Consider the following 27865-nt stretch of genomic DNA (forward strand, 5'->3'; position numbering starts at 1 on the left):
GTAGTTAAACTCCCCTTTTCAGTGAATAGAAAGTCAGAAAGTATGGTTTTCCTGGCCAAATGTTAGGGATGTGGAAAATTTTTCCCCAGTAATGAAGAAAAGAAAATGCCCTGGAACGTGACTACAGAGATAGAAAGCAAACACCAAGTAAAGGGCTGATCATGGTGTCCTTAGCAAATAAATGAATGAATAAATAGAAAACCACATGAGAGAAGATAATAGATTTTAGTATTGTTTGTTTGTGAAAGAATGAATGTAATACCTTTTGGCCAATCACACAGGCAAATTAGAAAATTTGATAATCAAGCATTGCATTTGTTTTTATATTCATGGCATCAGTTCAATTAGGCAAATTTGGGAATGCCTGTTTTGAGAAACTAATCCAAAAATAACCTTGTAAAATCAAGTTAAGAGATACATTTTCTGCCCTGAGGGTACAGGAAGTGAAAGGGAAAAATATGAAATTACAAAGTGACCTGTAATAGTCACTTCATTGGTAAAGGTGATGTAACTTCCATTACCAGTCAAGACCTAGTTTGATGTCTAATTTCACTGGCTGTCTAATGTATCAAATTAAGTACAAATGAGAAAATACTTGGTTAGGGTTAAAAAAAGTACTATACCATTTTGCTTTCTCTCGACTGAAAACCAAACCAAGTAGCACGGACAAGGAAAAAGAAGCTCAAATATTTTATTGGAGAAGGAGTTAAAGGGTTTTACCCCCAAACTGACCTGGCAGAAGATAGTTGGCAAAAAACACTTGGATTTCCTGCTGCTTGGTGGTGGTGGTGGTGGTTTGGTCGCTAAGTCGTGTCCGACTCTTGCGATCCCTTGTTACATATCCAGAATAGGGAAGTAGTTTTGTCGTTGTTGTAGTTGTTTTTTCCATTTATGCCACTAATATTTGAGTGCTGATTATGTGCCAGGTTCAAGTCATTGCTGTATGGGATAAACAATGCCTCCTCCCTGGTCTGAGCCTAATGCTTTGGTATCATTTTCCTTTCACAGTTTGCAGAATTAGCAGAAGACTTTGTTGGATAGTCCATTACTTTTTGTAGATATTTGAAGACAAGAGTCCCCAGCAGGAAACCCTCCCCCACCAAGGCTGCATCCGAAGCATCTCTAGCCCCCGGTGTATCCCACATGTAACTGGCAAATACCCGTGAGGCAGAAGCTTTCCTGACCCTTTCGTTTGCCCTTGCGCTAAAATATGTCCTGAATAAATGGGAACTTGAAGATGCCATTGTGAAGCCATTGTGAAGGCCATTGTGAAGCAAGGGCACCAGAGGTTGTGAGAACTGTAAGAGAAGCTCTGCACCGCAGTCTAGACGGCTGCTGGTCCCAGAGCAACAGATGGAGGCAGCCTTCTCCATGGATAAAAGTCTGACCAGGGCAAGTTACAATCCTTCCCCGGGCCCCAGTTTTTCTGCCAACAAATGAAGGCTGTGGAAAGAGATGCTCTTATTCGGATGCTCTTTTTCTATGCAGCTCACTTGCTTCAGCATTTGAACCTCTCTTCTACTCAGTAGACACTGTGGGAAGGAAGGTGACAATTTTTTTCTAAGAGATTCACACACACAGAACAGGAATTTTATGAAGAAATCCTTCATCCTTCCTCACCTGCACTTCTTTCTCCTTTTTCCTTGCTTTTGCTCAGCTGGCACCCGCTTGCTCTCGATTTCTTTTTACAATCTCATCGTTGCTGGTGTGACAGCATGTCTCTGGGAGCAGGTGCCAGCTGGAACAGTCTTTTGAAAACATTTCTCTGCTGTATCAATCTGCATCTTCAAGTGGGTCCTCTTTCCTCTAACTATACCTTTAAATCGTCCCCCTCCCCTACTTTGTGGATCTGGCCTCCTACCTAAATCTGGCTCCTTCTGTTCTAAATTTCACACACGTTATTCGGGAAACACATTATTCTGCAAAACTGTTTATATATATTATTTGGATGTAAAAATGCCAATTGTACAGAAGTTGTTCTCTCTTCTATTAATTACTTACTTTTCTCAGTAGCTATCTCCCCACTGATATGTGGATTATTATGTATCTAGGCATAATGACAGCTGTGAAAGGAATAACATGCAATACATTTTGGAGCTTATGTTTTAGACTGATGGGGAATATGACTACTACTAAAAAAAATCAGATTTTAACAAGACCCTTACAGAGAAGGAATGTGACATAGCCAATGTATCTATGTCTTTTGCTACATTTACCTCTACATGGGATACAGTAATATACCTTCTTTCTTCATATGAACTTTTCCTTCCATTAGGTCTCATCAGTAATATTTAAAATATAGAAATCCTTTTCATTAAAATATTTATTTCTTCCCTTAGAAAAAGAAATCAAAATTTTTTAGGCCTAGTTTTAAAAAGCAACATGCTGTCGGTAATTTATTTTGGTGGTTGTTATTAGGGATGTGAAAAATATCACCACTGCAACTAGCAAGAACTATAAATGATACATTATTGCAAGTGTTCTAAAAAATCAGAACAAAACTAATTTATTATAGTTCTGTCTTCATTATACACCACATGTTGGTGAGTTAAACACAACAAAATTATTGTCTTTTTTTTAAAAGTGTCTACTAAAGATAAAAAGAATAAGGTAACAATTAACATGTAGTTTGTTACATAAAAAATCTGATATACATATTTCTATTGCCTGTTAGCTTGTTCTAAGCCTTTTAACTATTACAAAAAGAAAAGTTGTTGTTCAAAAGCAAACATTCAATTTAGTTGATACAACATTACAGTACAGTCAACTAACATCATTCAACAAAGGTAACAAGTCTAGCCTTAGCTTCTTGAGTTAAAAGTCTATAGACTAGATTGCTACAAAAGTTTCAATGCTGCTTCACAACCTTGTGTTAGCTTTTTGGAGGACACGGTACTGTCTGCTGATGGCTTCAGAAGAAGGGGTCATGCTACTGGTAAAAGCACAGGGGAACCCCAACCTGTTATTAATCATTTTATTGAGCATTGTAGTTAGAACAGCATTACTGAGTTTAGCACAACAACTAAAACAAAATAATAATAATAATATAATAATAATAATCATAATAATGATAAGAATAAAAACCAGACACAAACTGGAAGCCTAGAGACGCTGCCAGCTGTGTCAAACCCTTGCGATACGCTATACTAAAAAAATTTGAAATATCCACCCGTCCTCTCCACTCTGCCACAAACTAGCAAAGTCAAAAATACAAAAGTCTTCAACTTGTTACTTTTGCAGAATAAAGCAAAAACGTCTTTGTGCTCCTTACTACCAGAAGCAAAATATCCACTGAGTTACCACATGTAATAGCTTCTGGATGTGTCAACTTGGGTTGGCTTGGTGTCTGCAGTACCATCTTTGTCTTTCTCGCTGTCACCTTCCCAGAGGTTAATGAGCGGTGGGTACAGCTCATTTAGTGGGATGGAAGAGGTTTTTTGCATATACTTTTTCAGTGAATGATGGTAGTTTTTCCTCTTAAATCTTTTGGCAATATACACAGCAATGGACGCAAGGCTAATGACGGCAAACATGGACCCCATTACTGCAGCAAGGGCTGTACTGGTTTCTTGATCCGAAATGTCCAGCGCAAAGGCAGCATTTTTGGTTGTGACATTAACACATGACTTTTGAGTCTGCTGATGAATATTGGACACTGTGAGACACACTTCATAATCTGTGGAAGGCTGCAGATGTGTTAGGTTGTATTCGTGAACATCTACCGGGACCCTGGCAGTGTATGTTATGTGGGGGTTGTCAATCTTCATGGTGGCAGATGACCATTTTAAGTTTGATGTCATGACATTGGAATTGACTTTCCAGGACACTAAAATGGAATGAGATTCTGTCTGCTTGACATATATTTTCAGCACCTGGGCACCATCCAGAAGGGTTCCATTAACCTTAATCATCACCACTCGAGTGTCTGCCCCTTCCACATTCTGGGCAACACAAGTGTATCTTCCTGAGTCTTCAATCTGTATTTTAGATATTTCCAATGTACCTTCACTACTTAGCTTGTATTTCTCTGAAAGGGTTTCCACAGTTATCTTATTCCCGAGGGGCGTGACCCAGTATATTTCAGGTTCCGGCTCAGCCATGGCCCGACAGTCTAGGAAAACCGTTGTGCCGATATCCATGTTTAAATGATTTGGAAATGTGTCATGAGATATCATTGGGAGGCACTGCTCACTGGAATCCTGGATTAAAACTTCCTTTACCTGTTGCCCTCTGTATTCAGGTGGCATGGCACAGAACATAGACAAGGGCTCCATGAAGCGTATGTTTGTCTTATTGGAGTTAATCCAGTGGATGACACAGTCACACCTCAGGGGATTGCTGTGGATACTGATCTCACGCAGATTAGGAAGGGATTCTACTGTCTTTTGATAAACGGCATTCAGAGCATTGTTGTTCAACATCAAGCTTTCTAGGGCAGGAACACTTCGAAAAGCCAAGCGGTGGATGTAAGATAATTTGGGGTTATTGGTGGCTTCTAACTTTGTGAGTTCAGGCAAGTTATCCAGGGCATAGCGATCCACAGAAACGAGCTCCCCCATATTGTTGATCCCCAGTTCTTTTAACCGAAGCATATTTTTGAAGTCCCCTTCCTGGATTTTGTGGATGGGGTTTTTGTTGAGGTCTAAGAATTTCAAGTTAGGAACTTTTTGCAGGGCAAGTTGAGGGACTTTGACTAGTTTGTTATCATAAAATGACAGACTCTCGAGGCTATCCAAGCCCACCAAGGCATTTCCAGGAATATCAGTGAGATACATTCCAGCCAAAACTAAGCTTCTCAAATTTGAGAGAGGTTTGAAGTTCATATCCAGAATTCCAATCACGGGGTTTTCCCCAATCATGAGAATTTCCAGGTTGGGTGTGGAATCAAACCAGCGGCTATCGATCACTTTCAATTTGTTGGAGTTCAGGTGGAGCCTTAAAAGATTTTTTAAGCCTGAAAAAGCATTGGCAGAAATAGTGCTAATCTGGTTATGGTTGATGTAGAGTTCTTGAAGGTTGCTGAGGTCTTGTAGACAATAATCATTCATTTCCGTAATCTGATTTTCCTCCAGATGTAGAGTGGTGAGCTGGGTCAGGTTTGCTAGCCCTACCTCCTTAATATTTGTAAAGTTGTTTTGGGAGAAATCTAGCTCCGTCAGGTTGAAAAGCTGCTGTAGCTCATCCACAGTCTTGGCGATGTTATTGCTCTGTAAGAGAAGCACTTGAGTGTCACTGGAAAGGTTGCTGGGAATCCTTGTTAAGCGGAGATCATTGCAGTCAACAGTGGTGGCTTCTCTGTACGTTGACTGAGGGGTAAACCAGGGCCTAATTTCACATACACAAAGTTGTGGACACTCACTACTTTGTAGGGAAGACCCAGTTAATGAAGTCATGAGCAGGCTCAGCACCATCTGGTAAGCTGCTAAGACAAAGCTTATCCTAGCCATGCTGGCTTGCCAAGCAAGTTGAACTCCTGACAATTGTTAAGTTTTAACAAAACACGAGCACTATATAGTGGTATGAAAGACAGCAAGCAAAAAATGTAAACATTTAAGCAAAGTCTCTGTTGAAAACTGTAGAATTCCAGAGTCTGAAGGGGTGATTTCCTGGAGTTTCAAAAGGCAGGAAGCAATCTGGAGTCTCTTTACCTGTATCTCTCAATTCCAGGCATGTGCACAGCTCTATGGCATAAGTTATTTCAGCCAAATCAAAGTCTGGAGATGTGCCTGAAAATCAGATTAGGACAAATGTTATGTTTACTCCATGTACGTTCTACATTATAGCTTTTCTTTGTCTACTAAAAAGACAATCATTTATAAATCTAATAACGTTCAAAATAATTAAACAAGCTTTTAGTTTGTAGAATACTTTTAATATATTATTACACTTACTAAACTAGTTTTAGTGTTCCTTCACTTTTACAATTAAGTTAGGACTTCTTGTATTATTGAGTGAAATCATTAAACACACAGGTACACACATACACACACACTTAATAAAAACACTTGGAAAAGCCCACAGATGTCATTTCTTTCAAGAGGAAGGTGACTGTAGAAACTACATATATTTATGGTTCAAAAAAAAAAAAATTAAAAGGTCATTCCTCTTTGTATTTTAATTGTATTCTTCATTTGTTTTCACGAATTCTTTCTTTTCCAAATGGTAGACATATTCAGCCACAGCTGATCTAGCTCAATTATTTTTATGCAAAAATTTAATTTAACAGAACTACAAAAGAAAAATATCAGTTTTTCTTGTATTCTCGTAGACACATCTGATTTTGACTGAATGAAATTGTAAAAGGACTCCAGTCCACCACACTACTGGTCTTCATTAAAAATACAAATACACTTGTACATGTATATATATACATATAATTTCACATGCATGATTTCATCTGTCTCATAGGAAATGACATGGTCACTTAATAGCTATACACGGGTATGTTATTCAACCTTATTTAACATGTTAAATAACAAGGGCATGTTATTTAACCTCTTAAAGCCTCAGCTTCTTCAACCATAAAGCAGGATTAGTCATAAAAGTATCTCTCTCATAGGATTATTGAGAGAACTAAAAGAATCTATGTAAAGCTCTTAGTGTAGTGCCTGGCAGATGTTAAATGCTTATAAAAGTTAATTATATTTGTTATCTTATTATAGCTCTCATCTATTTAATTTTAGCTATGCAGTGGTTCAGAGAAGGCAATGGCACCCCACTCCAGTACTTTTGCCTGGAAAATCCCATGGACAGAGGAGCCTGGTAGGCTGCAGTCCATGGAGTCGCTAGAGTCGGACACAACTGAACGACTTGACTTTCACTTTTCACTTCGATGCATTGGAGAAGGAAATGGCAGCCTACTCCAATGTTCTTGCCTGGAGAATCCCAGGGACGGGGAGCCTGATGGGCTGCCGTCTATGGGGTCGCACAGAGTTGGACATGACTGAAGCGACTTAGCAGCAGCAGCAGTAGCAGCATGCAGTGGTTATTGGAGGATAAATAAAAGAAGGAAAGCTGGAGATATTTGATTTTATTTAGCCATGTATCATCTATTGATTTTGATAAGGTCTTCTGGAGTCAAATATGTATTGCTCACCTGCTTGTAAAGATCATACAGTAGCTAATGCCGCTGGTTTTTTAGATTACATCACGCGTAAAAGTCATTATGGATTCAGTGTCTGTCCTGCTCTCCCAAGACCAGTCCAGTCATTTGCTAAGATATTAAAAGTAGAGATATATATTTTCTTACACTTGCTATAATGCAATTCAGCTTTGAGTACTGAAGGTACTTCAGTGACTAGTGTTTTCTTTATCTTCAGAAGATTACTGTAAGGATTCAATAAAGAAGAGCATATAACATGTTTGAAGCCTAGTGTTCAATACACAGCAAGCTCTCAATTCATATTAGCTACTATTACTACCCTCATTCTTTACAAAACACAGTTATCCTTGTGAGGGACCAAGAAGCATAATGCTACAAATAGTCCTGCAGTTCTCTATTTGTTATATATATATATATATATATATATATATTTATGTAGAAAGAATGAAAAATTGTACATTTTTCAGGTTGTTTTATAAAATACACAAACCAAGTTCCTGGTCTAACAAGATTGAATTTTAAAAAACCATCCAGTACAGATCTGGCAAATCAGAAGCCGGAGAAGGGAGGCCATGTGCTGTGTAATGCTGCTGCTAAGTCACTTCAGTCGTGTCCGACTCTGTGCGACCCCATAGACGGCAGCCCACCAGGCTCCCCCGTCCCTGGGATTCTCCAGGCAAGAACACTGGAGTGGGTTGCCATTTCCTTCTCCAATGCATGGAAGTGAAAAGTGAAAGGGAAGCCGCTCAGTTGTGTCCAACTCCTAGCGACTCCATGGACTGAAGCCTACCAGGCTCCTCCATCCATGGGATTTTCCAGGCAAGAGTACTGGAGTGGGTTGCCATGTGTAATGCTAGATGCTTACTATCCTCAGTGGGGTGAAACATACTGATATCCTCCTCCTCTGGATGTGGATACTTGACCACATATCATGGATCTGCAAAACTTTTCAATGTTTAACGCTACCTGATTGTGACTTTTATCAAGAAATTCCGTAAAATAAAAGCATACCTCAGAGAATAGCATTTTCCAAACATCATTAACTCCATGAGTTTATTCTACTCTTGTTTCCATTTATAGTAATCTTAAAATAGGGACAGTGGTCACAATATATGTTCTGTTAAGAACACTTTTGCCACAGGTTTTTCCTTAATTTTAATTCATAATAGAAAAACCAGGAGTATAAATATACCTTTAATACCTCTGAAATGGAATTTCAACTAATTTAAAAATTCTGACTGAACTGAAGAAAACATGGCAGAAAGTAAAACATATATTTAAGTTGTGTAAAACTCCCAAAACAGTCTGTTACCATTGAAGAGTATCTTTTATGGGGCTATCCTTTGAATATTGTCATGTGGAATCCCTCCATTTTAGTTTATACGATGAGGTTATTATATTGAAATATTCAAAATTCTCCTTGACACATACACAAACCTCTTTAAACAAATACACCACACAAGCTCAGAATGTCAGCTATCATATCAAACATAGAGGGAAGATATATTCTCTCAAACTAGCATTCAGCTCCTTTGGGAACTGAGAATAAAACTTCCTTAATACAAAAGGAAGTGTTTAAGATGTTTCTATTTGTATACCATTGTAAATTCTCTTTATTTTATTCTCCCAGACTTATTTTTGAACATTATACATAGAACAAAGCTTCACAGAGTCCCTATACCATTTTAAAACATAGGTTATGTCTCAGGAGCCATTCATTAACAGTGTTTAAAAGTAAAGCCATTATTGCAACAAGAGAAGAAAACTACAGACCAATATCTGATGAATATTGATCCAAAAATAAGAGAAATAAAAGAAGATGAAAATAAATGGAAAGAAATTCCATGTTCATAGACTGGAAGACTTACTACTGTTAAGATACTATCTACTCCAAATGATCTATAGATTCAATGCAATCCCTATCAAAATCCCAATGACAATATTTAAAGATAATTAAAGAAAAAAATCTTAAAATTTACATGGAATCTCAAGGAACCCTGACTAGCCAAAACAATCCTGAAAACAAAGAACAAAGATGGAGGCATCACACTTCCTGATTTTAAAACATACTACAAAGTAATAATGACCAAAGATAGACATACAAACCAATGGAACAAAAAGCCAAGAAATAAGCTCTTCCATATATTATCAGATCTTTGACAAGAGTGCCAAGACTATACAATGAGGAAAGGATAGTCTGTTCAACAAATGGTGTGGGTATCCAGATGCAAAAGAATGACGTTGGGCCCCAAGAGGATAGCCACTGTCAAAAGAACAGAAAAGAACAAACTTTTGATGAGGATGTGAAGAAATTAAAACTCTTGTGCACTACGGGTTGGAATGTAAGATGGTGTAGCCATTATGGAAAACAGCATGGAAGGCTCCTCAGAAAATTAGAAATAGAATAACAATATGATCCAGCAACCCAAATTCTGGGTATTTATCCCAAAGAATTCAAAGCATGATCTCAAACAGGTATGTGCACACCAATGTAAACTGCAGTGTCATTTATAATGGCAAGAAGGGGAAGCAACCCAGATGTCCACTGATGGATGAATGGAAAAAGAAAACATGGCATATACATACAGTGGGATCTTATACAGCTTTAAAAAAGCTTTAAAAAAGAAGGAAATCCTGTCACATCTACAATATGGATGGCCCCCGGGGACATTTACACTAGATGAAATGTCAGTCACAAAAGACAAACACTGTAAGATTCCACTCATATGAATTATTTAAATAATCACAATCACAGAATCAGAAAGTAGAGAGGTGGTTGCTAAGGACTGTAGGGAGGGGAAAGAGATAGATTTTGAAAAAATTTTAAACTTCATCTTGGAAAACTGATAAGGGTATCAGTTTTCCAAGATGAAGAAGTTTTGAGAGCTCTGTACAACAATGTGACTATACACTTAAAAAATGGAAGATGGTAAGTTTAAGTGAAGGACAGGGAAGCCTGCATACTGCAGTCAGTGGGGTTGCAAAGAGTTGGACATGACTTAGCGACTGAACACCAACAACATTTAACGTTAGGGCTTTTTACTATAATAAAGTAAGTGAATCACAATACAGGCCAACTTTTATCACCCACACACAAATTAAGATCTTAAATTCTGCAACAAATAACAAATGGCTAGCACAGATTATTTTAAAAAGTAAAATTGATTTGTTCTAGGGCTGATTGGACCAAAGTTGGTCAAATGTGAGAAGACTGTGTCTTCCATAAACAAGTGTGGCTGTTTAAAGGAACGGTCCCTTAAATAATAGCAAACCATAGCTTTAAAGGCCCAGAATTGGCCAGTGATGCCTTTCAAAGAGTCCATGAGCAATTATATAATTAAATTTGATGCTTCTTTTATGTATGTTTGGAACACTCTGCTCTGCATATAAAATTTCAAAGGAAATGGGCTGCATGGTCATCACCATCAGTGAAACTGGCACTGATTCCCATTCCCCTATTGAATCATGCAGATGGATGTTAGTTTGATAGGAATTTGGGCTAGAATCTTTATGCATTAAGTTCTTAGGGAGTTGGGCAAAAGAAATAAGCAAGTCACAGTCACATGATGGTTGTGCAAATTGTAGTTACACTAAACCCAGATAGCTCTCAAATTACAGAAAGGATTCTGTCCTGGGGGAATCAGGTGATCTGGATTCAGAATCAGACTTCTTCACTTACTTACTAGAAGTGTTACCTTATACAAACTACATACATTCTTTGTGTCTCAGTTTCCATGGCTTAAAGTAAGACTAATTATACATACTTCATATGTGGAAACTAAATAAAATAATCTATGTGAAAGTATTCAGCCCAGAATCTGGGAAAGAGTCCAGCACAGACTGAGACCGCAAATCCTTATTTGGATCTCTGGAACCTCATCAAATTTGCCCGTTAAATTTCATTCTCACTCTGCAGTGAGATTGGGAGGTAATGAATAAGCAAATCTCTTTAAGACTCTTGGGTATGACAGGTATTTAGAAAAAGAGTTATTTTTTTCTAATTATTTCAAAAATTATTATTGCTTACCATTTCCATTATATTTTTACCCAGTATTATTGAAATTAATGTTAGAAACCCAGAGAGCAAATATTGCACTGGGGCTAAATTAAAACTTGTTGCAGGCAAGCAAATTGTGAAACACAAACCTCTCACCTGGAAAATAACATCATCTCATAGACACTATTAGTTACATCAATGAAGAACTAAAACTTTGACCTCCTAAAAGCTGAAGAAAATGCCTTCAGCAGACGTATGGTTTTATGCAAAGTTTCTTTGGTGGCCAAATTCACACCATGTACATAATGTTCAGAAAAATAGGGCATAGATCCAGGGCTAACACAGAATTCAGGTTTGATTGTCTTCTTTTGGGAATGGCTTGAATAATGGAGAGAAGGGATTTTTATTCAAGTAAGCTTTCCTTCTGGTTAGAAAGAAAAATTGTCTCCATACACATTCTCTCTGTATCCACTCTCCTGTTATGGGGGCTGAAGTGGGGGTGGTAAGGTAGAGCAAACCTCACTCTATGGATTGACCTCCCATAGGGAACTCCCCTATGTCTGAAGGCCACCTTGACTTCTGCTCCAGGTACAAGTGCCTGATGATTTAGATTCACAAAGTCTTTAAGCTTTTGAAACAGGAATTTAGCATAGAGTTAACAGTGAAGTTTCTGGAGAAGCAGACCTGGTGTCAAATTCAGCTCTGTAACCTTGAGCAAGTTATTGAAGTTTTCTAAGTCTGGTTCCTTTTTTCAGAAACTGGCTACCATAAAACCTTCTTTGGTAAGAGAATTAGGATGAGATGTTAAATAGGGAGCTTTTGGTAGAGGACCTGGCACATGGCAAGGGCTCAACAGGTGTTAGCCATCACTACTTACAGGTTTGGTGTCTCATATTGAATTAGAGTCTCTTAATGGGCATTGAGGATGAAAGGGTGGTGGAAATCAGTAGAGTGCCATTTTGGTAGCAGCAACTGCAAGTTCTGAAAAGGACTTGGCCAGAGGCCTTCCAACAAGGCAGATGGCTACAGCAGGTAGAACCAGAGAGAGAGAGATGAGAGAGATTGCAAGGCTTTCTTTATGAAGGGTATATTTTATTTCCCTTCAGAAAGAAAGAAGGTCTTGCTAATGCATTCTGAACTCTGAATCTGCAAGAACTGTTTTTAAAGGCATTCGTTTCTTGCACTTTCTTCTGGCCCTTGACCCTTTCTGACTTTTAGATTTCCTTCTCCAACCATTTCCCAAAATTATGCTCCTTGTTCGCACATTATCCAAAGTGAAGCACCCTGTAGCATGTGTTAGTGACCACAGATGGAGGGTGCGTACGGGAGAAAGAGCTATAATCGTCTCCATAACGCATTAAGGCAACAATAAAGTGTATCCCCTTGCAAGGATGTAATGGAGTTCGCAGAGGCTCTTTTGCATAAGGAACTGTTCCTGAGAGCCCACATTATTCATCAGCAAAGAGTGCAGCAGTGTGCGTGTGAATGGGCTGAGCAACAGAATGAGGACACCAGGGAAACGATTCTTCATTTTGGCTTCACCACAAACTTTTCAGGTGACCTTGACCAAGTCCAGTACTCTGAGTCCTATTTTATTTATCTCACAGTAAGTGGATCAAGAGGAAAGACAGTCACAGCTTCTGAGACCAACACAATCCTCAGGAAGTCATCTCCAGCCCATTCTCCAGTGTCATGAAAACTACACTTCCTGCCATTTCAGGGAGGTAACCCTTCTTCCTGCCCTTCCTTCTTTCCTTTGTTTCTCTTTTTTGGTTATTAAATTGTTAAACAGGCATGGTGTTTGATGATTATGCCAAGGATCTCAAACTGCAGTGCCTGCAGGGATCAGGTGGGTAAAGTCAGTTTAGTAGAACACAGAAGGAAATAATGGCCATGTAAAAAGCTGGAGAGTGCATGCACTCCAAAAGGCATCCACAGATATTTATATCTGAACAAACTAGAACAAAACAAAACTATGTGCTTTATGAGGCCTTTAATGGCATGTGGCCAGTTTTAAATCTCTGAGCTATTTAAATATCACCATAGGTAACAATATCACCAATAATGTTGAGCTAATGGGAGTACCTGATAATTAGATGTCAGTTTTCAAATATTATCGGCAAATACGTGCCACGTGAAAACCTATAATTAGAAGCTCAGCGTATTAAGGTGTGGGTGTGACTCTGCTCTAATGAAAACTTCTTTTGTTGTTGCTCAGTTGCTCAGTTATGTCCACTCTTTGCAACCCCATGGACTGCAGCATGCCAAGCTTCCCTATCCTTCACCATCTTCCGGAGTTTGCTCAAATTCATGTCCATTGACCAGTGATGCTATCTAACCATCTCATCCTCTGCCACCCTCTTCTCTGCCTTCAGTCTTTCCCAGCATCAGGGTCTTTTCTAATGAGTCAGCTCTTCACATCAGCTGGCCAAAGTATTGGAGTTTCAACATCAGCATCAGTCCTTCCAGTGAATATTAAGGGTTGAGTTCCTTTAGGATTGACTGGTTTGATCTCCTTGCAGTCCAAAGGACTTTCAAGACTCTTCTTCAACACTTTAGTGCTTTTTAAAAGAGCATTCAGTTCAGTTCAGTTCAGTCATTCAGTCGTGTCTGACTCTTTGCGACCCCATGAACCGCAGCACCAGAGAAGGCAATGGCACCCCACTCCAGTACTCTTGCCTGGAAAATCCCATGGGCGGAGGAGCCTGGTAGGCTCCAGTCCATGGGGTCGCGAAGAGTCGGACACGACTGAGCAACTTCACTTTCACTTTTCACTTTCATGCATTGGAGAAGGAAATGGCAACCCACTCCAGTGTTCTTGCCTGGAGAATCCCAGGGACGGGGGAGCCTGGTGGGCTGCCGTCTATGGGGTCTCACAGAGTCGGACACACTGAAGTGACTTAGCAGCAGCAGCAGCAGAACCGCAGCACACCAGGCCTCCCTGTCCATCACCAACTCCCAGAGTTTACCCAAACTCATGTCCATTGAGTTGGTGATGCCATCCAGCCATCTCATCCTCTGTCGTCCCCTTCTCCTCCTTCAACACTTTATGCTTTTTAAAAGAGCATTACATTTACAGAAATTCATTCTACACCCCTTTCTTTTGGAACACCTACTTTAAAAGGCAGGACCTTAGAGATACCCTAGGTGATCCAGCATGACCCAGTTAATTGGCAGAGGAACAAAATAAAACACAGGTGCCTTGATCCTCAATTCAGCAGTTCCTGATCTGACCATTTTAAAATTCAGTGTTGGTTTTTCTGGTTCCTAGAGGAAATTGTGATCATCCCTTTCCTAATTTTATTTTCTTCTTGTATATGTTATTCTTAACTAATAAGGACTAAAAAATCCTCTGGCATGCGTAGGCAGTACAAATTCAGTAGTGTGTAAAGCAGAAGATGGCCACACATGATCTTTTGATTACCCCGAATTTTCCTTCCTGTTTTGGGCTGGGGCAAATCCATCACACTGCAGGTAAATCATCAGCCAGCACCTCTGGGAAAAGCTCAGAGGTGCAGCTGGTCTCCAAGTTGAGGGTATAAGCTGGAGCCACAATTTATTAGGTTCCTGAGAGGAACTGGGCATGGACAGCACATTAGCCCTTGTGGGAGGGTTGGCCAGGCATGGTAAACAGAACAGGCTAGGACGCATGGACTGAAGAGTTACAAAAGAAAAAATTTAAAAGACCGTAAGAAAACAAAAGCCAGAAGCCCAGAGCCAGTTGGGGTGAACCCAAATCTAAATAGGTGGCTTGGTGTGGTCGGGAAGGGGCTTGTGGAAGAGCCCTGGGGAATAACATCTACTTCAGAATCTGGTTTGGTTTCAACTGATCAAAGGCAAACAGGCTCATCTCCCTTTGAAATACGAGAAATACAAACTATGAAAGTTGGATAAGACCTTGGAGATCACCTGGCACATCTAAAACATCTCTCATTTCATAGAGGACACCTCAGAGAGGTGAGATCACATATTTGGAGGCCAAGCTTGACTGCATTCCTACCCTCCAAACACAGGGCTGTTTATGGAACCCCACACTGCTTCACTTAGTCTTGGGTTAGTTGAAATTCATATTCTGGCAGGGTCTAAATGGGCAGGGTCCAAAACTCTCTGAAGAATGTTGGCCTCCAGCACTCCGTTAATCAGTTACCATTTATTAGAAGCAGAGAAAAATGTCATTCCATTTAGGAAGAGTTCAGTGGCTTGTTTAGTAACCTCCATCTTAACCTTCGCTTAGGTGGATCACAGACAGGATAGCTCAATCAATCATGCTGATGGCCAGTTTATTCCAAAAAATTTAGTCAGGTCAGCTAGACAATGTCTACTGATGATTTTAAAACATGCTAGTGAATTCATTATAATGGTTGATCTGTTCTACATAAGCACAACCAAATCACAAGTTTAATTTTTAAAATGCATAAACTTTTTAAAATTTGATGATGGACTGTGTATGTTGCAAACTTTGTTAAGAAAGGGCACAGATATTCAAATATAATAAGTGGATTTGAAAGATTAGTAGGAGTTGGAACTGAGCATTCAAGGTAGGAGAGGCCTCATAAATACTATAATAATAATATGAATATAGCTCACTTTATTAATCGACTTACTTTAATAGAATTACTGTGGACTAACCACTATAGTGAGTGCCTTACATGTATATGCTATAATGTATGATCATCCCTATGTGTTATAGTGGAGAAGGCAATGGCACCCCACTCTAGTACTCTTGCCTGGAAAATCCCATGGGCGGAGGAGCCTGGCAGGCTGCAGTACATGGGGTCGCTAAGAGTCGGACACGACTGAGCAACTTCGCTTTCACTTTTCACTTTCATGCATTGGAGAAGGAAATGGCAACCCACTCCAGTGTTCTTGCCTGGAGAATCCCAGGGATGGGGGAGCCTGGTGGGCTGCCGTCTATGGGGTTGCACAGAGTCGGACACGACTGAAGTGACTTAGCCATACTTAGCCATAGCCATGTGTTATAGAGAGGTCAAGTAACTTGTCTAAGATCTCAAGTAAGACTGAGTCAAGGACATAAAGCTCAGGCCATAATGCGATCTAGTTGTGAATCTTTTCTGGTTTGGAAGCAGTTCGAAAATCAGAGTGGTGCCAGGATTGGTGGATTACACCAACAGTTAGATGATCTGAGTCCTTAGCTCTGGTTTTGCCTCCAACTCAGATCATGCTGGCCATCTTTCCCACCTGTAAGGGATGAGTTGGGGCCAAGTATAGATGATGTCTTAGGACTCTGGTAGCTCTAGGATTTTAGGTACTTGACACTTATTTTCTGAGTTTCTACTCATAGTAGCACCCATGTAAGCAGCCCTTCCTATGACTGACAGAAAAACACTACTTAATCCTGGCTTTTTAAGAGAAATTATGCTTAGCAATTTTTTTTTTTTTTTAAGAAATGGTCTAAAGAGGCAGACAGAGCTAGGTCCTTATCCTGCCACTATCGATATCACTTTGGACAAATTAGTCCAACTCTCTGAGCCATGGTTTCCTCATCTGTTGGAAGGGGATCTTCATCTATCTGCCTCACATGGGTACTACGAAGATTTAATGAAAGAGCATGTCTTGAGCACTGCCTGGGAATCTCAATAATCACACATTTACTCTGGAGTTCTCAACTTAGAAAATACAGTCAGGTGCTGAAAACTGAGTTAATATCTACTCTTCCAACAAGGAAATGAACACATTTCCTGAAAATTATCCGGAACACCTTTCTCTTCTTTCCTTTCCTTTCCTTTTCTTTCCTTTCTCCTCTCTCTATCAAGCCCAGTCTTTATGTAGTGCTTTACTTTTGCCTCACAACATCTTTGGGAGATAGGAACTCTGTCGCTTTTCACACAGTAGAAACCAACGCAGAGATATTCAGTAGTGTGCTCAAGATATACAGCTAGAAAGTGATGGAACAGGATTTGAACTGAGGCTCCCTGGCTCCATAGCCCATGGCCTACACACCCACATGTAACACGTGACCTCCCACATGATCATCCCAAAGAAGCTGAGACTTTGAATCAGAGGAGTATGACGGTCAATGAAGTATCAAAAGTATAGAGTGGCTGGCTGGGAGCATTTATTGCTCTTAAAGGCAGTACAGATTCTTCCCAAATGATCTAGGCATGGTCATCTCTTTGCCAAAATGCTCGTGTACCACTGAGACATCCTCTATTCCTCAGTTAGGATAAAAGAGTTTTCTAGAATTCTAGAAAGATTTTAGAACAAAGGCACAAGAATAGTTCTGCAGTTTGGTTTGGATTGAATCTTTACAGGAGACTTTGGTAGGTACCACATTTTATTCTATTTTACTTTAATATGAAATACAAGTGTATAAGCAGCTGTCCTTCTCCCTCAGACAAAACAATGGGCAGGACTCAGAAAAGGCTCAACCTGCAAACTCTCCAATTATCGCATTACTGCCTTCAAAGTTCAATGCTCATTTCCAGAACATACTTTCAAAGGCAATATCATTTTTAGAATTAAGAAAATATTATATTTATTTTAATAAGACAATGCTAATTAAATCTTTGCATGCTAATTAAGTAGGATCTCAATTTTGCAGTTTAATGGTAAACCTCTTGAAAGAATTCTCCTTTGGAAGCACTATGTTTAGAAGTACATATACCTCTCTATACTGAGAGGTTGAATGACAACCAGAATATTTCCATTTCTAATTGTCTTAGAAATGTTCCAAATGAATTAAATCCTTTGCCAAACAAAGAAACAAAAAATGAAGCTAAGGATGGGCATTTACCAATATACTTACCTATTGATCTTGGTTACTCTGGGTGCAGAGATGTAAATAAGAAGCAAAGGGAAATAACTTGTTAGCCCAAGAAAGATAGGAAGCATCTTTTCTAAAAAAATAAATTATTTTCTAACCTTGTAGACACTTCTCATTTTTACACCTAATGTTTGTTGTGGGTTTGTGTTGACTGAGTAGTAGTCATTATATCAGTCCATACTAACTAATAGCAGTTAGCTGTTATAATGCCACAGGCACTGCACTAAGCACTTTACATAAGCTATTTCATTTAGTGTTCACAACCCTATGAGGTAGGAAACATTAATTTATCTATTTTTATGGATTATGAAATGGAGACTCAGAAAAATGAAACAAGCTGGCAAAGATCAAGGAGCCAGCAGAGTGATGGAGGATCTGTGTGAATCCAGGCACCTGAGGCCAGAGCCCAAACCATGCTCCTCTACTGTCCCAGCCTGTCTGGGCAGAGCAAGTCCTTGGCAATGTTTTATCTGCCAAGGCTAAAGTGAGCTTCACAGTAGAGACCCTGTTTCTGTCTTGTTCACGATGACACTGGCCTGGCATCTGCATAGAGGGCACTTACTAAATAACGAAAATATCTGAATCAATTAAAACGTGCTTTCCAAGTGCCCAAATATGACAATGATATTAAGCCAGCAATTTTCACAGTCCTACTGGGTCTCTTCTAATTTGGGCTGATACAAATCCTATGCTTTTATTTTCTTTTGATTTATTTTTTTGGCGGTGCTGGGTATTCGCTGCTGTGTGCAGCCTTTCTCTAGCTGTGGCGAGTGGGGCTCCTCTCCATTGCAGTGCTCGAGCTTCTCATTGTGGTGGCTTCTCTTGCTGGGGAAGGAGCACGGGCTCTCGGTGCCTGGGCTCAGTAGTTGTGATGGATGGGCATGTGGGATCTTCCTGGACCAGGGATAGAACCCATGTTTCCTGCATTGTCAGGAGGATTCTTAACCACTAGACCACCAGGGCAGCCCAACCTTGTGCTTTTAAAAGTCATACTTTTATTTAAATTAAAAAAGAATAAAAAGCTTTCCATTTAGCATATAAACTTCTCCCCATCCATCCTAATGCCTATGATTTAGGAAAATCCTGCTCTCTGATTGATCTTTTTTCCAGACTCTGATGAAATCTGGATTTAGTCTAAATGCAAAAGAGGTCTAATAAACTGATACCTAATTTAATTAGATTAATTTCATTACACAAAGGCTCATTGGGTGTTGACTATGTCACAGGGCCAGAAAGACCAGACCCTGGGCTTAAATAATTTATAATCCTGTCGAGGAGAAGAAGACAAAATATACAAATGACTGTGTAAAATAAGATACATGTCAGAAGGAAGGAAGGAATGAAGAGATATATAGATCCTTGAGAAGGAGAGATGAGAGTTGCCAGCCTGTGACAGCTCCATGAGCAACATCCAGTCCAAACCTCTGATGACAGAAGTGTTCTGTGTTGGCTCTTCCCAACAGGGTAGTGACTGAGTACTTGAAATGTAGCTGGTATGACTGAGGAATGGAATTTAAAACTTTTATTTAAACTTATTTCAGTTGCACTTAAATAGCCGGATGTGGCCAGCAGCTACTATATTGGGCAGCAGAGCCCTAGATTTATAGACTTAGTTGTTTATTACCCAGAGTTCTCTTTAAGAATGCAGATTCTCATGCCTTAAGAAATTTTGATGAAGTTGGTCTGGGATAGGGTTTGGGTATATAAAGCTCCACAGGGTGCTCTAAAGCACACCAAGTTTAAAAATTCCAGCCTCAGGCTATCCTGGGCTCTGTCCTGTCAGCAAGCACAAGCTCAGAGTGTCTGGCAGGCATGTCAGCCAGATGACATCTTTACATGGTAACCGTAAAGATGTCGCTTGGCTTGGCTTTGCTCTAAGTCACTCTGTTTCTTTCCTTTACCAACTCATCCAAGTGTTTTGGAGGTGACCCAAGCTCCAAGCTAATATTTCACTGAAGTCCAAAGTTGTGTTTTATTCCTCTTGGTAGCTGCTGTGCCTAACACAGTGCCTGCCTATGAGTCTTCTATAAATGTTGACTGAAACAACCAAGATATATCACAAAATACATTTTCAACAATCTTCCACTTAAGGAGACTGCCACTCCAGAGGCCAAAGTCCACTTGAAACAGATGTATGGATGGATGGCAGACTGCAAAAAGCAAACACAAGAAAGCCAATGCACTCTTTAAAAGATTCATAATTTGACTACAGAAGGAAAGTTATGAAAAAAGAATTCTTTCGTCCAGAATCTCAGGATAAGGCAAGTAAGACTCCTGCCTTCAAATTAGGTATCAGAGTGCACCATTGTTCTCCTTACCATCTTTGAAAATAGCAGTTATCTGAGACCTTTCTGTATAGAAAATAATAGAAAATAACCTACACAAAAAATGTCTAACCCTGTAACAAATGCCATCATTCTTTGTCTATTTTTTTATAAGGCTGAGTGTAAGAAACTTTCAGAAATTAAGAATTGCTGATGGCGTTTGCTACACAGTGCCTGGTAGAGTGCTCAGCATTGAGGGGGCACTCAACATTGGTTGTTGAATGAATAAGCTTTTAGGTGCTATTGTGCCTTAACTATTTTGTTTTTTAGGCACTTTAGCTGGACCTCATCAAAAACATTTGTCATTTCTGGATCACACCCTTGGGTCAGATAATAGAAGATACAGCAAATTCATATTATGGTAGAAAAGGTGGAAATTGTTTTTGAGAACTCAGGAAATTATATTTCCCACCTAAAAGAAAGGGGAGGGAAGACATGTCAACTGATAAGGCAACTCTTTAGAAGATAAGAGTAAACTCAGGCTTTGGAGCCAATAGATTGAATGAAAACCTGGTTCTACATACAGGAGCAGTGTGAGCATCCTTTCTTCATCAGGTTGTTAAAAGGCTCAAATGAACTGTCCTCCCTCAAAAAGGTATTTGTAAATCCTAATCCCAGGACCTCAGAAAGTGACCTTTTTTGGAAATAGGGTTGTTGCAGATGTTAATTAGTTAAGATGGGGTCATACTTGTGCAGGGTGGGCCCCTAATCCAATGTAACTGATGTCCTTATAAGAGAGAAGATGATGTGAACACAGGGACACGCAAGAATATTATTGTTGTTTAGTCACTCAGTTGTGTCTGACTCTTTGCGACCCCATGGACTGCAGTACATCAGGCTCCCCGTCCTTCACCATCTCCCAGAGTTTGCTTAAATTCATGACTATTGAGTTGATGATGCTTTCTAACCATCTCATCCTCTGCTGCCCCCTTCTTCCTTTGCCTTCAATCTTTCCTAGCATCAAGGTTTTTTCCAATGAGTCAGCTCTTTGCATCAGGTGGCCAAAGTATTAGTGTAAGCATCAGTTCTTCCAGTGAATATTCAGGGTTGATTTCCTTTAGGACTGACCGGTTTAATCTCTTTACAGTGCAAGGGACTCTCCAGAGGCTTCTCCAGTACCACAATTTGAAAGCATCAATTCCTTGGCACTCAGCTTTCTTTATGGTTCAACTCAAATCCATACACGACTACTAGAAAAACCATAGCTATAGAGACCTTTGTCAGCAAAGTAATGTCTCTGCTTTTTGTCATAGCTTAACTTCCAAAGAGCAAGTGTCTTTTAATTTCGTGGATGCAGTCACCATCTGTAGTGATTTTGTAGCCCAAGAAAATAAAATCTATCACTGCTTCCACTTTTCCCCCTTCTATTTGTCATGACTATGATCTTAGTCTTTTTAATGTTGAGTTTTAAGCCAGATTTTTCACTCTCCTTTCACCTTCATCAAGAGGCTCTTTAATTCCTCTTTACTATCTGCCATTAGAGTGGTATCATCTGCATATCTGAGGTTGTTGATATTTCTCTTAGCAATATTGATTCCAACTTGTGCTTCATCCAGCCCAGCATTTCTTAGGATGTACTCTGCATATAAGTTAAATAAGCAAGGTGACAATACCGGGAGAATGCCTTTTGTCAATGAAGGCAGGGATTTGAGTCAAACAGCTGAAAGGCAAGGAACACCCGTTTGCCAGCAAACCCCCAGATGCTAGGAAGGGGCCAAGGAAGGGTTCCTTTGCAGGTTTCAGAGGGAGCATGACACTGCTAACATCCTGGATACCTCAATTTCAGACTACCGACCTCCCAAACTGAAACAGTAGACTTCTGGTGTTTAAGCCACCCAAGCCTTGATATTTTATTATGACAGTCTTGAAAATAATACAGTATTCTTGCCTGGGAAATGCCATGAACAGAGGAGCCTGGTGGGCTACAGTCCATTGGGTCACAAAAGGGTTGGACCCGACTTAGTGACTAAACAATAAATATGTGTATTAGCTACTTTCCTAATTATTTTTCCATGAATCATTATTTTATTTAAGGTGCTGACTCTCTTTACCCTCCTTCTCCCCACTGCATACCTATGACACAGAAACTAATTATGAAAAAAGGTGGTTTTCTGCCATTGCCTGTACATCTTATGGATAGGGAAGTACTCATTCTTCAACGCTCTGGTAAACTTGATGATCTTTACAGCTTTTTCTCTAGGACTTAGCAAGCACGACTAATGGTTATTCATGAACTCTCAGCTCTATGCCAAAATAATTTTCCCCCCAGTGTTTTGAAAGTCATAAAGCAGATACAGTTTGAAGAATTCTTGAACCTATCATCTTTCTAATCCCTTTTAAACCTGAGATTCTAAGACAGCAAAGGAAGCTGGACCAGGATTTTTTTTTTTTTTCCTGTTTACATCACTTGCAGGATCAAGAAAGTTTTTTTATTTTTTTCCTTTCTTTGTAAGAAATGAGCTATTTGCATAACTGGAACCATAAAGTAGCAATTTAACATTATTGAATTGAGAAACCGACAGAAGGCTAAACAGAACAAAACATGAACCAACAACTGGGCTATTTTTATTGCTCCTTTTTAGTATCAGCAAGTGCAGTGACATAAAAACTACCATGAAATCAATTAATTTTAGTCTTTTTACAAGTTATTTTAATTCTCCTCCCATAATATGTCTATATAAAATAATTGCTTTGTAATTACCGACATGATTAAATGTTAAATAAATGCAAAATTCTTAGTTTGGCAGCCTTTATATGTCCAGAAGGCTGTTTCATTACTTCTTTTTAAGAACTTCACAGTATATTGCTTAATATTTTCACTGCACACATAGATTTCACCATGCCATGTTAATAAATGTTGCATAAGGAGCCACCTGCTATAATGGCTCTTGATTATACTTTCAAAACTACAGATAGACCAATGAAAAAAATAGACTCATCATGGTTGGTTTTGAAAGTGGCAATATGTCGGCTGCTAATACCAACACTGTAGACTGCTGGATGCCAACCAAGTCAAGCAACTCCATTAGACTGTATCAGGTTTTCTTTTGCTTCCAGCCTGAATGAGAGTTTAGTCTATAATAACTTCTCATCTAAAAAATGGCAAACATTTTCACATCCACATCAGAATATTTTTTGCATTTTTCTTTGCTCAAAGAGAATTCTGTACCACCTTTTGTTATATTTTTATATCCAGTAGTAATCTTTATTAGCTAACAGACATTTTCACAAAAATTTTATTTAAAAAATGAAAACACCCAGTGTTGTTCTAAGGGGAGCTTGTACTTTTACATCTCATCTTGAGGTATTTCTCTAAGGAATCTGACTGCTTAGAATTTGCCAACTAGAGGAGTAAGTGCTATTAAACTTTATACTGAGAAAATGTCAAAAACATATCCTTTTCACATTGAAATGTTCCTGTAAAATTTGGAGACCGATATACAGAGGTATACATATCTTCAGTGTAAAAGTTCCTGCTACTCAAGGTTAAAGATTGCAGTGTTTGGGTGAGTGACAGTATTTGCCCTTCAGTTTGATAGACCTTAAGCACACTGTATTTCTACAGACTGCAATATTTTTTAAAGAAGCAAAATAAAGCCATCTGTCCCCTAACTCTTAAAATAAATGTGGTTTCAAGTTCTTTCTCTAAAAAGGGTGCCTGTCCATTCCAATGTTCCCTCTGAAGGGTGGGGGTGGCAGTGGTTGTCTACGGAAGAGTGTCAAGATGGCCGAAGACCAGGGATGGGAGCAGGATACACAGCAAGAGGGCAGCACTGTGGAGAATGCTTTACCTACGTTCTCACAGCATGGGATGGAGGCAGATGTGATTATTCTCATTTTATAAATGAACTTTTAGGGCCCAGCGACTAAGTGACTTGCTAGAATTCCCACAGCTAACTGGTGAAAGAGCTGGTATTATACCCAAGTTTATTAGCATTCTTTAAAAGAAAAAAAAAGACATCATTTTTAAAAGTACATTTATTGTGATTTATTTTTAAATATGTATTTACTTATTTTGGCTGAACTGGTTCCTAGCTGTGGCTCGCGAGATCTTCATTGTGGCGTGCGGGCTTAGTAGTGGTAGCATGCGGACTCTCAATTTGTAGCTGCAGACGTAAGTTGTAGCTTGCGTGCGGGCTCTAGTTCCCCAACCAGGGATCGAACCCAGGCCCGCTGCATTGGGAGCAAAGAGTCTTACCCACTGGACCACTGGGGAAGTCCCCCAGGTTTGTTACATTCTGAAGTCAGAACCCATTCTGTGAAGCCACTTGCCTCGGTGATCTTACTGGACCTCCAATAAGAAGTGTGAATGCACTGCAGCGAATTGCAGGTACGCAGAAGAAAACCAATGTATAAAGTAAAACCTTGGTTAACCAGAAGATTAAGCTCAGGGAATCTGCAAGTTTAAAGCGTTATTAGAGAGCTTTTAGTTTCCATCTTTAATACCCACTTTCTTGCCTTAGATAAGGGTAGTTGGTTTTTTGTTTTAAAGACTTTTTTTTCCTTCAAGGCCCTGATAATGAACTCATATTAAAGAACTGTTTTTAAAATATCTAGACCCCTTGTTATTAATTTCTTTTCTTCAAATTTCCCATTTTCTCCTAAAAAAGGACTCTGGAGGAAAAAATTTCTAGTTAATTAGGATTTCTGGTAATCAGGTTTTTAAATTGTTTTGGTAAATTAAAATCAGGTGAAAGCTACCTCCTGAATTTGAAATAGCTTCTTCTTATAGATTCTCCTTAATGCCAATGTGTTTGCCTATGTTAGTATGCATTTGAAATTAATGGTCCAATACACAAAGTGCTCAGATCGTCGATGACCTGGGGGCCATAAATCCACCAGAACACATTAGTGGGACGGTCCCTTAATTACACAGTTTAGGCTTTACGTAATCAATGGTGCAAAGGAACAGCTGAGAACATAAAAATGCCAGCAGGCATTGTAAATCATAATGCATTCCATAATCTCCTCAATTCATGTGTCTTATTAAATTAAAAGTAAAAAGAATAGTTTTAGTTAAATAGCTATAATATATTGCCATCATAACCATTAAAATATAAAATAATTCAATGCTATTATAAGATAATCTTTATTACTTTAGGAGTTACTTTTTGAACTTTAGATATAGGGATGATATTTTTACTGAATCAAAATGAAAGTTATCTCTTAGAAAGGTTAACTAAATAAGAAGGTTCTTTTTTAATAAAATACATTTTAGAATAAAATGCAGTACAAGCTTATCTATCTAGGACTAATGTACACCTTACAAGCTTTCTTAGGGTTTTAAGTTTAAGAGTACACTATTTGTTCAACTGGTTATAACAGTGATGAAATAGATTAATGTTGATTTATTATTACTTCACATTACATTTAAATGAGGATAATGAAGACATAATTTGAACACAAGACCAGAAAATGAGAATTACTTTCCTGGATAATTAGGCAATTTTAAATAGTAAGCTTCGGCAACTTGGGATAAAACATGGACAGGTAGCTTAATTTTGCTTCAGGACTTTTAAGTCTCAAAAATCTAACAAGCACCCATGTTCAGTTCAGTTCAGTTCAGTCGCTCAGTTGTGTCTGACTCTTTGCGACCCCATGAATTGCAGCACTCCAGACCTCCCTGTCCATCACCAACTCCCGGACTTCACTCAAACTCACATCCATCGAGTCGGTGATGCCATTCAGCCATCTCATCCTCTGTCATCCCCTTTTCCTCCTGCCCCCAACCCCTCCCAGCATCAGAGTTTTCCAATGAGTCAACTCTTCGCATGAAGTGGCCAAAGTACTGGAGTTTCAACTTTAGCATCATTCCTTCCAAAGAACACCCAGGACTGATCTCCTTTAGAACGGACTGGTTGGATCTCCTTGCAGTCCAAGGGACTCTCAAGAGTCTTCTCCAATGCCACAGTTCAAAAGCACCAATTCTTTGGCACTCAGCTTTCTTCACAGTCCAACTCTCACAGCCATACATGACCACTGGAAAAACCACAGCCTTGACTAGACAGACCTTTGTTGGCAAAGTAATGTCTCTGCTTTTGAATATGCTATCTAGGTTGGTCATAGCTTTCCTTCCAAGGAGTAAGCGTCTTTTAATTTCATGGCTGCAGTCACCATCTGCAGTGATTTTGGAGCCCAGAAAAATAGTCTGAAACTGTTTCCACTGTTTCCCCATATATTTGCCATGAAGTGATGGGACCAGATGCCATGGTCTTCGTTTTCTGAATGTTGAGCTTTAAGCCAACTTTTTCACTCTCCTCTTTCACTTTCATCAAGAGGCTCTTTAGTTCCTCTTCACTTTCTGCCATAAGGGTGGTGTCATCTGCATATCTGAAGTTATTGATATTTCTCCCGGCAATCTTGATTCCAGCTGGTGCTTCCTCCAGCCCAGCATTTCTCATGATGTACTCTGCATATAAGTTAAATAAACAGGGTGACAATATACAGCCTTGATGAGCTCCTTTTCCTATTTGGAACCAGTCTGTTGTTCCATGTCCAGTTCTAACTGTTGCTTCCTGACCTGCATACAGATTTCTCAAGAGGCAGGTCAGGTGGTCTGGTATTCCCATCTCTTTCAGAATTTCCCACAGTTTATTGTGATCCACACAGTCAAAGGCTTTGGCATAGTCAATAAAGCAGAAATCGATGTTTTTCTGGAACTCTCTTGCTTTTTCAATGATCCAGCAGATGTTGGCAATTTGATCTCTGGTTCCTCTGCTTTTCTAAAACCAGCTTGGACATCTGGAAGTTCACATATTGCTAAAGCCTGGCTTGGAGTACACCACAGAAATTGGCAAACCCTAGGAATCAGGATTATCTTATTGGAGAGATGTTAAACATTTACCAACACACTACTGGTGTTAAGGCACCAAAGTAGCAGAGTTGGAATAGGTACACGGAATCAGAACTACTTCAGTATGAATGAGATTCAACGTCTGCTAAGATAGCATGGTGACTACAGCCATGAAATTAAAAGATGCTTGCTCCTTGGAAGAAAAGCTATGACAAACCTAGATGGCATATTAAAAAGCAGAGACATCACTTTGCCAAAAAAGGTCCATACAAAGCTATGGTTTTTCCAATAGTCATGTACGGATGTGAGAATTGGACCATAAAGAAGGCTGAGTGCTGAAGAATTGATGCTTTCAAACTGTGGTGCTGGAGAAGACTCTTGAGAGTCCCTTGGACAGCAAGGAAATCAAACCAGTCAATCCTAAGAGAAATTGACCTTCAATATTCACTGGAAGGACTGATGCTGAAGCTGAAGCTTCAATACTTTAGCCACCTGATACAAAAAGTCAACTCATTGGAAAAGACCCTGATGCTAGGAAAGATTGAAGGCAGGAGGAGAAGTGGGTGAGAGAGGATGAGATGATTGGATGGCATCACTGACTCAATGAACATGAGTTTGAGCAAACTCTGGGAGACAGTGAAAGACAGGGAAGCCTGGAGAGCTGCAGTCCATGGGGTCACTAAGAGTCAGACATGACTTTGCGACTGAACAACAACAAGATAAGGGTGGAAAAATCAGGACAGAGAAGGAAGGATGGTACCTATCTATGGAGGGCTTTTAATGCTTCATTAAGAAGTATTCTCTCAATTTACTATCCTTGTCAGAGATCTAGCAGAAAACAGAAGGTACATTCAAAAGGGAGTGA

The 27865-nt window shown here is 39.4% G+C and overlaps 1 protein-coding gene and 1 long non-coding RNA gene across 5 annotated transcripts in view; one reads left to right on the forward strand and one right to left on the reverse strand.

The window, feature by feature from the left end:
• LOC133235194 (uncharacterized) overlaps positions 1-27865 on the forward strand; it is a 569966-nt gene that overhangs the window by 445805 nt on the left and 96296 nt on the right. The gene's annotated exons all lie outside the window — the stretch shown is intronic.
• Positions 675-27865, reverse strand: part of LRRN1 (leucine rich repeat neuronal 1) — a 42766-nt gene continuing 15575 nt past the window's right edge. For 2 of the 3 annotated variants that reach the window (XM_061396367.1, XM_061396368.1), the window contains exon 2: positions 675-5726. In XM_061396367.1, the coding sequence (XP_061252351.1) occupies positions 3297-5447 (2151 nt within the window). In that variant the 5' untranslated portion in view covers positions 5448-5726 and the 3' untranslated portion in view covers positions 675-3296. The remainder of the gene's footprint in view (positions 5727-27865) is intronic. The other variant, XR_009732467.1, reaches the window with a different exon arrangement.

Source organism: Bos javanicus, chromosome 22 (assembly GCF_032452875.1).
Source record: "Bos javanicus breed banteng chromosome 22, ARS-OSU_banteng_1.0, whole genome shotgun sequence".
NCBI lineage: Eukaryota > Metazoa > Chordata > Mammalia > Artiodactyla > Bovidae > Bos > Bos javanicus.